Here is an 11,738-nt window from a genome sequence, read left to right as displayed (position 1 = left end):
CCCTCGACACTCAATACTGAGTCCATTAAGCCGCAGAGCCATGGGGCTACTCTGAACGCAAGGGCCACTGGTTCCAGTAAGGTATATCTGCTGAGCTCTCATTAGCAAGCATCATCATACGTAATTCTGGCACGTGTAATGCCATTAGAGGGGATTTGGCATCTGATAGTTGAGTAATGGGATTAGCTGGACGGTAAATCTCCAGGGCCAGAACTGTAGGTCTTCCCCACTCAAAGGAAGACAGACAGACGCGCCACACAACCCCACTTTTTTCCACATGAGCGTGATGCAAGTCATCTCTTTGTCATGGCTTACTAATGTCTGTTTACATTTTACACAGCTCGCTTTGTGAAGGACTTCTTGAAGAGAAATGATAGAAAAGAAGTGTTTCATACGATGTGTTGTCAGAAGGGTTTATACCTGATCTGAATCAAAGCTGGTTGTCTCTTCTGAGAGGCGTTCGCAGCGCGTTCGCACTAAAAGTGACAGAAATAGTTCTGCCAAGAATGAACAAAAAAGGAGCTCGAGCGAGAACTTCAAAGCGCGGCTCCTTTCTCACCTCCGCACAGCTGGCCAATCACGGCGTGGAGAGGGTGTGAATGTCAGATCACGCAGTTTTGGATTATCTTTGGTTTATCTTGAAAGAGCAATGCTGTTGGAATCGTTATTGTTTTAGCTCTCTTTCCCCACACACAGCCAAAAACAGATTGACATGAGCATGCATGTGCATGAGACAGTTGCAGTGCATATAGGTTCAAGGTTCATCTATTGTCATTCTGCAACACAGGGCTGCACAACAAAATGCAGTTTTAGGCTGCTCCATTCATGCAACACGAGAGAAAAACATGACATGTTGTGACATGACATGATGTGTTGCCACATATTGTACATTTCACAAAATGTACAATATGTTACTTATGTTTGGGGTCAACTAAAGCTTGACTCTTTCTTGAACTCGGTGTTTCATTCCATTTTATAAGTGGAAAGCTTCTCACGACCAGCCATACAAAGAGATGTTGAATAAGACTTCAACATACAATTGAGAAAACTCTCGTTCTTTAATTCACCAGCATCTCTGCAGCTGGTGCGGTTTCAGTCACCTTGAAGCGAGCTCACAAAGAGACGAAGGGCTGAATGACGACACGCGAACCCATCATGGAGGCTCAGCGAGGCCAGGGGAGGAGAGAAGCGTGTGGACTTAGCTAACGGCGTGCCGTGCTATAAGATGGTCCTGGAATTAAGCTCATGTTTTATTTAGGTTGGATGATTACTTGTCATCCTTACGCGCTGACACGGAGCATACATGCTGCAGATTCCAGAGACGGATTAACAGACAGAAGACCGTTCTTCTTTATTTAAGTTTGGAAAAATCTACATGCAAAAGTTCCTGTAGGGTTCAACCTAAACTCATGTAGCAGAATGAGTTAATAGTTTGTGACGCAGGACAAATAAATATAACAATGAAGCATAATCTAAACATACAGTGTCCTGATGTATTAGCAGATGTTTTTGGATGCATGTTCTATTATTTTTCAGTGAAATGACAAACATCCCCCACGTTTCCTGGACAGAGACGAGCACTACGTGCATTTTTCCAGAGAGAGAGAGAGAGAGAGAGTTCATTTGTGATGAAAGTTCAGAAACGCTGCCAGGGGAATAACGTCCACAGGAACTGAACTCCTCACCTGGCCGGTGTTAGTGCCTCAAACTCGGACCATTAAGCCACGTACAGGTCCGTGTGATGTGCTGCAGATAAAAGCCAACACGCCAATATAGAACAGGTGACTCAGCTTCTAGCTTGGCAGAGAAATCCCCCGAGACCTTTGACCTCCTAATCGTTCAGCAGCGCTTATGGTTGGAGATCTGCTCCAGGCTATTAGAGAGATTAGTGTCACGCAGATTTGGGAGTAGGCCAAGCCTATATCTGTACTTCATGGTATTCTCAGCATTTATTACTGAGCACCCAACCCATATTGAAACCTGATATTTGTCCATATAGTAGCACATACTGCAGCATGAGGCTATATGTAGGTGCAATATGTGTTGACCTACATAGAGTGGCAGGCTGCATATTAGGAACATGCTGTTGATTAAAGATATATATTTTACGGTCTAAAAAAACTCATGAAACATCATAATAAGTGGATACGGGTGGTGTTTAGGATCTCCTATATAGCTTTTATTTAAGTTTGCTCCATATTTTGGACAGAAAAAGATGCTTAATAATACATGATATATGTACACACACACACACCGGTTGTAGCCTGCAATAGAATTGTATTTGCAAATACTTGTGATAACAGTAGCCCACATGGTTAATATTGTTTTTGTGTTTTGCTTATTTTGAAAAGATGACTGCCTCTCGACCGCCCCTCTTTTCTTGCAACAGCACACGCCGGAGTACAAAACGAGCAGCCCTCCCAAATAACAACAATCCCCAGCTCGTCAAGCTGTTTCATCAAGTTGTATAAAGTGTGTCAGGCTGATGCCGGTAATTGATGATTATGGTTTCAAAATAAAGGTAAACAAAAAGGAAACATTGAATATGCTCGACACAAACTATATATTTGAATTGGGGTGGTTAAACCTAGCCTAATAAATTAAAAATCCATAGTTGAATGTAAACAATTCAATTTAATTGATCACTTGTTATAGCCAATTTCATACTATCAAGAGCCCCCAAAATGTGCTTTCAAGGCCCTATTGTAAACTATAATATATATATATATATATATATATATATATATATATATATATATATATAAGCCTTGTCTTGTATTGGACATTCAATTATTTGTCTTATTGTTGTTCTTATATAAATAAATCAGTCTATGACCCGTCGTACATTCCCGTTGACATTTTATTTTGAAGTTTATCCCCGGAAGCTTCGTATGTGACTCTGGCTAACTTGACGTGGGGGGCAGTAACGCCATCTTGAAATTGTCCCGACCAGAGGAGGCGAGGAGGAGACGGACTTGTGGAGGAAAAGCAGCTCGTCCGAAAACTCGATAGCCGCATTAGCTCCACGGATTAACGGCAGCTTTACGGGTTATTGCTAACATATGATAGCGTTTCCACTTGTTCATTCCAAGTGATTTCTACGGTGGGGGAGAAGGTTGTTTGGCCCACTTTGGAGAGGGCGAACGCGTAACCGTTGGAGCGGACGGAGCTCCCGGCTGTGGCCGCCGGACTGAGGCTTCCACACGGATTATAACAACAACAAAAAAAACACGCTTTGAACAACCTTTTTTTTTTTTGCATGACATCTGAAATGCAACATTTTTTTTAAAACCCCGTTTCGACGTTTTTTTTAAAAAGCGATGCGACGGAGAAGTTTTTTTGGAGAGCGGAGTGCGCTTGATTTCCAGTCCGATGGATGTTAGCCCTGCGCGGCTGTGGCTCGGCTCTCCGCTCCGCTGCTCTGACAATAACAGGTGAACTGTAACAATGCTGCAGACATGGCAAGTACATGACGGCCGCGGCTCCACGGCCAACAAGTCGCCCTCCATTGCTCGCCTGTAAACCTGGAAATACCTCCAACCATCCTCTCCCTCTTCTTCACCGCCTCCTCTTCCTCCCTTCTGTGTTTTCTTTTGGGTGGGGGGGGGACTAAAGGCTCGCATCACCTGGATATATTTTGGATTTTTTAAAGATGTCCTTTTTGCAGAGACAATGCTCTCTGGAGCAGCAAGACATTTAATCTGACTCTTGAATGTGAGATTGTTGTTGTTTTTATTCTCTTTTTAGTCAGAGGATCACATTCGGATGGAAAATGGGAGACGCCACCAAACTGGCCTTCGCCGTTTTCCTCATCTCGTGCTCTTCAGGTGTGTGTGGTGGAGGGGGGGGGGGGGGGGGGTTATGCATGGTGATGCTGATTGTTTCCTCAGCACAGAGCAACGCATTGCTTCTTGTTATCCGTGCAGAATGCAACCTTATCCCACTGTGCCTCAGTGTCAATGCCCTTCCTTTGCATCCACGTTGCAGATGCAATGTGCATGTTGCAGATCCCAGTGGGGGGTCCAACATGGGGCATGGGGACCACAAGGGGTCCTTGAGGGGCGTCTTGTGGGACGTACCAGTACAAACCGGGGATCATCACAACATAGACAATATGGTGTTTTAACGGTACATTCAGGTATTACGATGTTTATTAGAACTTGTGAAACCTCTTCGCAGCAGAGCAATTTCCAGGCGTCATGCTGCAGAACATTCTTCATGTGTCCTCCTCTCCCAGGAGTGGCTGCATAATGAATGTCAGCAGGGTCAGTGAGGTGATAATAAGCTGCAAAGGGACGACACACGAGTACTTCTTCTCGTGCATGTAGGCACTTTCTAGTGCGATCTGAGCGCCACTGTGGAAAACACGTCATGAGTTTGATGCTTGTTGTGTTAAAAGTTTTGGGTTTAACTGTACATGTTCCTGGGTTTGATGTTGCTGGAGCGCCCCTCCCCAGATGAGCCGTTGTATCCTCACATAACACCAGAGCGGTGACGTGGAGGACCGGGCAGGGTTCCTCTTCTGGGTCAGCAAAGTCTAAATGCAAGCGGGAAACTGAGAAGTGTCACAATACCTGAATCACAATCACATGACTGAAAGGTGACGAGTAGTGAACCTGTGCGCTTAACTCCCACTATTAGGCAGAAGCTAAAAAAAAACACAGATTGTACGAGTTAAAATAGTCGCATGTAAAAGAAACCTCGAGGCATATATCTCTAGATATGTGTACCAGAATTTAGATTTTTATTGCCTATTATTTGCTCGTTTGTGCAACTGAATTCCTGAGAAGTAAATTGCACTGATCGACCTCGCTTTTAACACATCCGGTGTACCAAATGAAAGCAGCTCCAGTAAGACTTAAGAAGCAGCAAAGGAAGCAAGTCGCAGTGGAATTGTCCTTTTTACAGCGAGCCCTCGGGTGTCTTTGAGCGGGAATTAAAAGGCTGCTGAAGTACGGTGATGGTTGGGTTTGGTTAGCGTGTGAACCAGGTGCTGTGTCTTTATTGCACGGTGCAGCAGATGATTACTCCGCTCGCTCATTACCGTGTGAAGTGGCTGAATGAATGGGAATCATAATCTTCTATGAAATCCACGTTGAGTTGGCACAGTTCAAGGCGCCACCAGTAAACCTCAGATAACGGTCCTTCTGTTTGATGAGAATCTTATTCAAAGACCTAAAGACGCATCTTCAGTTTACTACGATATGAAACTTAAACACACAGTTGTGATCAATTAACTGTTGTTTGAAGGCCAAATGCTGCGTTCAGCCTCTTAAATGTGAAGGGTTCTTGTCTTAGTTCGTCTTCTATCTCAGTAAATTAAATAAGATTGTTTACAGGATTCCCTCTTGCATGGTTTCTGGATATTTATGCTATTATTTTAGTGTCTGCGTGCACAGAAACGGGCCGCGATGTGCAGAGTGTGACCCGGTTTAAGGTTGCATCCAGCAGCTGCCCGGTGTTGTGATCCGTGCTGGCATGTGTAAATGCTGCTGTAACACATGGCGGCTCAAGGTTGTCGGTGTGACAGGATAGTAAATGGGCTTCTTGTAAGTTGTGTTCCTCCGGGCTGGGTTTAAAAACTGGAAAGAGACATTTTGATGTTGAACCCGGGTCATGAGCTGGGAAGGGAAACCTGGATCTCGTGTGAACGGCTGAATATTTACTGTGCGACACGTCTTCACGGTGATTGGGTTAGTCTGTTTACATTTCTGCATGCGTCCACCACTGATGCTCTGTCTTCACATTCGGCCTCCTCTTTGTGTCCACTGCAGCAGTTTCACGCAGACATTGATCCTCCTGCACACCAGTGTACGGTTACATCGATACGAACAACACATCTGATGATTTAGTTTCCCCTGACTCTGTGTTCGGTCCCATTGGACTTGAGAAAAACAACATAAAGAGACCGTTTCGTCCTGCATGCAATGAATTATAAGATGATCTACTTTGTGTAAAACCAGTAGGAAATGTGGGCTGAATTACATATAAACTGGTTATTTAATGCACACAAGGTTTGAAATGTGTCGGTACGTTGAACCCTGTTGGACTGTGACTACCCGCCCTGCTGCTGCAGTGTTTTGGGTGTTTCCTGGAGCGGTCAGACGCTGCCTACCCCCCCCCTCATATCTATTTCTAATATGTTCTCTTGCATTATGTATCAGGCTCCAAAAGCACAGGTGTATTTGTTAAGGCCAGATGTAGCCTGGATTTCCCATCGGGACCAACTAGCCCGACTTCCAGGGCTTCCAGGGCCGTGTATCATCCCGTGCTCCGCCGTCGTAAAAACAAAGGCTGCACGAGTTCATGGAGGTAACACGGAGATCTGCACAGGAGAGTTATGACCCTCCTAGATGTAGACCGTGGCCAGGTGTTTAGTGCTACAACATGTTGTCCATGTTTATTTACACGCACACGGTGGTGTTTAAGTCAATAATAAGTCTCCGGAAAAAAAAGGACTTTGGAGTGCGCTGTGAGCCAACGCTTTCTCTGCAAACAGAGGTTGAGCTGAACTTGTACATTTTGATCAACCGCAGTCACGTTAATCTCCGTTATTTTGCACGAGGCCGGCGTTAATGAAATCAGATTAAACAGTGCAGGCGACCTTTGGAAAGTTCAGTTCCGGTCACTGGTTCTCTGTTTGCTTACGTGTTGGCGACGCTTCTGGACTTCTAATCACGTGACTTTTAAACCGTTAAAATGCTACAGTGAGGTATTAACAGGTTGCACAGGCCTACGGCCTCTTAAAACACACTTACCACACAGATGACTAAACTTTCACTCCAATTAAGAATCATCAGAACACCGTGATTGCTGTTGAAGGGGATTTCCTTCAGCTGCAGGGATTTGTTTTAACGTGCTCCGGGTGTCACGGTTCAATGCGGTGGAAGAGGTTCAGTAGTGAGAGGGAAACCAGGACACGTTCTCCATACTTGTGACTCACTGTGTGGTCGGAGGAGACGGGTGGGGAACCAAAGGGTCACGTGTTTGACATCCGTTCCAGTCACTCGCAGGCCGGCGGTTCAAACCTCACCTGTAAGTCACGGCGGATAAGAGCATCAGCTAAAAGCCTAAAAATGTAAAAGCAGGCCGAGCGCGCCTGAATAATGAGAAGTGGATGAATTGCCCCTGTAGCCATTACTGAGTCGAATTAAAACAAACGACGGGGAAGACGGTGAGTCCAAGGTTGGAAGAACACATCAGGTATTCTTTGAGATATCTGGTGATTAACTTGAGCTCCAGATATTGATATACTTTAATAGCTTTTTGGATAAAAGCATTCATATATAAAGTGCTATTTTATCTTAGTCCAGACCACTCGACGTGTCGGTCCTTTACTGTAATTAATGCATCCTGCAGATGTTGCCTTTATGTGCTCGGGAGCGTTTCAGTCTAGACAGCCTGGCTGCTCAGACGGCTTTGATCCTTGATTTAAAAACTGCGAGCTGTACATTCATCATGCTCTTGTTTCAGGCTCTCTCTCAAGGGTCTTCGCCCGCTTTACGCTTCCTCCTCCTCTTCGTCCTCGTCCGTCTCTTGCCAAGATACCTCACTGTCGTGAAGGTTGCTCTAACCCCTTATCACCAGCACCACTAAAGGGTAATGGTGTCTCTGGAACACCGGTTGCTCCTGATATCGTGGCGTTGTTGTCGCTGTCGCTTTGTGCTACTATCTGATGAACCTCAAATGTCATTTAGGATGCATGGAGCACCAACAGGTCTTTGGTTCGACATTTACTGTCCTGTAATCAACACATTTTACAATAATTGAAAGAAGAACCAGCTCGTAAATCAGGGGATGTCTGCTATGATAGAATAGCTTGTGGTGTTTTTTTTTATCCGAGTTGCCAGCGAGGTGAAGGGGGGATTTGTTCGGGCTTGAAACTCCTGGATAGTTGACAAGTTTTGACGGTAAAGAGAGTTTTGAAATCCCGGCAGTGTTTGGTAATCACTGAGTCATCAATGGGATTGACAAACCCAACTAAATTAGTGTTATTCTCTGCATTTTAGCACCTGTAACATAATCCCAATTAAAAATACACAAGCGTGGGTGTTTTATTTTGGCGGTGCGGCGCCTCGTGACCAGTGTGTGTCATTAGTTTACACTAAATATAAAGACGAGGCCGGAGTCAGTGAGGTCGTCTGATGAAAGAGGGGTTTATTGACTCCCGGCGTTTTATTGGTTTGTCTCGTACGAATGTGAAGCCGGCGAGTGCAAACGGTGATGTAATTGAACGGCAGGCGACGTTTCTTGAGGACCACGTGAGAGTTCTCGAGACCTTCTCTCCACTGTCATATCTTTGGTTACCCTGACCCTAATGGTATTTGCAATATGAATGTGTTTTGTTATGGGTGCTTGAAGCACACTGAATAGCTTTACAGCAGAGGATTTTGGGAAATCTCTTGACTGAACTGGACTGTGTTCACAAAGGACCAATCTCCTCTTCTCCTTTCTTCACTTATTGATTGCTTGTTTCATAAAAAAAAAGCTGCAGGCTTTGTGATAGTACAATATCACTGTAAACTCAATGCACCGTTCAGCTTTAAGGCCAAGTGGCACTTAACGCACCCTTCAAATAAATCCACACAGTACAAGCACAGAGGGGATTGTGGGTAAGGGGGGCTGAAGGAGGATTGTGCAGATCCTTCTACGGTACCCAGCGAGAGATAACGAGGGCTTTTTAAATTGCCTCGTCCTGTAAGGAATGTAAGGAATGCAGTGGGCGGGAGCGGGGGCGTGTGTGCAAACGGCACAGTCGTGGATTCACGGCGAGGGACTCGGGTGCTCTCCTGACCTGTCCGGCAACCGGCCCCGTCGGCGCTAATTGAGGCAGAGACCAATGGGCGTTTGTCGCTCGGGCATACCAGCGGGGATTAAAGGGATTGGATTCAGTTGCTGAGTGCTGTGGTTTTTAATGCCCCCCCTCCCGTCCCCCGTCCCTCCTCCCGTCCATGGAAAGACTGCAGTCTTTGTGACCAGCTCACCCAAGCCAACCCCACCACCCCTGCCATGTCACAACACCATCTGATTAAGCGTTAATGTAGCACTCCAGAGAGAACCAGGCTACTCTGTGAAATGACCGACTCTTACCTCTCTATTCATTCACACACAGCAAGAACACAATTACACAGCGTTGACACATTTTCCACTTAAATACATCATTTCATCCAAAGAACAAAACTCGTCTCTGTACTCGCATCTCCTCCTCTAACCATTACTCGGATACGTCAGCATGTCTAACGTCTTCTACAAGCTCACAGATAGTGGTAGCCTCAGAGGTCTCTCATGCTGCCCCTGGTCCTGGATGCCTGTGATAGTGGAGCAGCTATATAATGGTGTAAAAACAGCCCTCAGGGCAGGTTGTGTGGTGCGTTTCTGTTTTGGCTTCGGTCGATGTGCCATCAGGGGGCCGGTTTTTGATCGCTCTTGTCTGTTTGCCCCCATCCTGCAGGAAATCTCCAGATAGACTCGTGTGGTTTCAACCTAAAACCAGCCAGTGAATGTATCTGTATCCCAACTTCACCCCAACGCCATGTCCAATGTTCCAACCCCTCCCCGCATATCTTCCCGATACACACACCGGCTAAACTCGACTGTTAGTGCAGAACATTTGGAGGTTTCCTGGAAGACTTTCAGACGTTATCACTACTTTTATTTCGTTGGTGCTAAGGTGTTAACACTACTATGATTAGATGATTTCTGCTGAATGTACGCAGTTATTGGCACATGCTAAAGCTGTATTTAGTTGAGTCTTGAGTCAGTTATGTGGGGGAGGAGTGTCAGCTTGCATTGGGCCGTCACGCTGACCCCTGACCTCAGACTCCTTTCTCCACCGCTATTCAAAAAGCACACATTCCCACACAAAGCAACGCCCCCGAACATCCATACATCACCTCAGATCTGTTTCAACTTAGACGCAGATGATAAGCTGATCCTTAGAACAAATTCCATCATAGCGAACAATCCCTGCTCCTGACACACACACACACGCATACACACAAAGCCTGATGAATGAGTTGTTTACCTACGTCGCTGCATGCGGTGCCGAGTGCAGGCCCGGCCCGCCAAAACGCCTTTTCATTATGAGGCTGCAGAGCAGAGAGCAGTCACACGGAGGAAATTAGATAGTAGTTGTCTGGTTAAACGCGCCTGATGGACAGTTTCTCAGGCTGAAATGTCACACTGTGATGCAATTATGGGCCGATAATAAACTCACCTGTGTTGTTTTTCTTTCTTTTTAATGAACCTTTGGTGAGCTGAAGTCATGACTTCCCATATGGCCGGAAGAAGAAGGAAATAAACTCGGTACAGGTTGAATGAATCATGGAGATGCAGCCTGTGTCGCTTCCTTCCGAACTATAATGAAGTACGTTTTCCGTGCTGTGAATTTGCTCTGCACATATCATGATGAAGCTTTTCATCTCGTGGACCTTGAATCGCTTCCACTGATCTGGTTTCCTTTTTGAAGCTTGAACTCGGGCAGCGTGTTGTCTATTTGTCAGCCTTCAGGTCCATCGCCGTGCAGCTCGCTATCAGAGAGGGAAGCATCACCCGCTGCATCTCTCACATTCAGGTTCCTCCGAATTGCCTCCACCTAACATGACCTCTTGGCCGCCATACAAAAGATTGAATTTTCAGAGCCGGCAGCAGATAATCAGTAATCTCCAGTCGCAGCAGCGCTGCCAAGTTCACAATCTTTCCCATCGTCATGTTACTCTCTCTCTCTCTCTGAATCACATCCCCTGTTTGCAGTCTTTGTCCTTTAAAAACATCGGGTCTAATTGCCTCATCAGATTGTTCTGTGGTTGCAGGAATGTCGTGTACGTTTGAAGGGAGCTTAATCACCGTGGAAAGGAGCATCAGCTAAATGGCCAAAATGTAAAGTTTTAAATGTCAGAGTGAATTTTCAGAGCCAGCTAACGAGGGGTGAGGTGGTGGTGAGGTGGTGGGGGGGGGGGGGGCGGCGTTTGAGAAGCAGTTTTTCATAAAGCCTCAGTGGATTTGAGAAGTGGGTCGGTGTTTATACGGTTTGCTGAAACGTCCACAAGTAAAGTAGGTCGTGGTTAACCTTGATAGATCTCTCCGTGACTGGAAGAGAGAACGTGCTACGTGGTAGTTTATCTCTACGAGAAGAAAGGAAGTAGTGTAGAAGAGGAAACGTGCATTCTTTGAGGCGTTGCAGTGATTGCACTGATTGTACTTGTAGTTGCGTGCTCTGATGTATCTTGATGAAGTAAAGGACAGGAGGCGACGAGTCAAAACATCACAAAACCTCTGGTTTATGTCGGAGTGTCTCCGAAGTGGCCCCACGATGACGCAGTTCTTCCATACGAAGTTTAAATAGAGGTTCGTCTTTACCCACTTACCCTGCATGAGCCAGCCAGCCCTTATTATTATCAATTAACTAGACCTGGTGATTAAGAATAAGTAGCTTTTAGCCCTTACTCTTCCATCCCTTTGTTATTTCTCTTTAGCGCCGAACGCTGCTTTCTCTCTCCTGATCTTTCTCTCCAACCGTCCTTATTAGGACACACTCATGTTTGACATTTCTATATGTGAAGTATGGTTGTGAGACAAAGCTTCTCTCTTTATTGCCTGGATGTGTGCTGGTGGGTGGAAGCCCTATTGTGTGTCCTTGCACAATGGTTCGTGTAGGCTCTGCACTCGCTGACATTATCCGCTTTAGTGAACTCTGAGCTGCGACTTAGTCAGAAGATTGATTTCTCTGCTTTATATCC

The 11,738-nt window shown here is 45.7% G+C and overlaps 1 protein-coding gene across 1 annotated transcript in view; it reads left to right on the top strand.

The window, feature by feature from the left end:
* Positions 1-2,942: 2,942 nt before the first annotated feature.
* The window catches only part of LOC142952775 (activin receptor type-2A-like), a 30,327-nt gene continuing 21,531 nt past the window's right edge, over positions 2,943-11,738 (top strand). The window contains exon 1 of the mRNA XM_076094716.1: positions 2,943-3,827. Coding sequence (XP_075950831.1) covers positions 3,773-3,827 — 55 coding nt within the window. The 5' untranslated portion in view covers positions 2,943-3,772. The remainder of the gene's footprint in view (positions 3,828-11,738) is intronic.

Source organism: Anarhichas minor, unplaced genomic scaffold (genome assembly GCF_050575085.1).
Source record: "Anarhichas minor isolate MPS153535 unplaced genomic scaffold, ASM5057508v1 ptg000018l, whole genome shotgun sequence".
Taxonomy (NCBI): domain Eukaryota; kingdom Metazoa; phylum Chordata; class Actinopteri; order Perciformes; family Anarhichadidae; genus Anarhichas; species Anarhichas minor.
The sequence above is the reverse complement of the archived record's forward strand: the minus strand, read 5'-3'. Positions and strand labels throughout refer to the sequence as shown.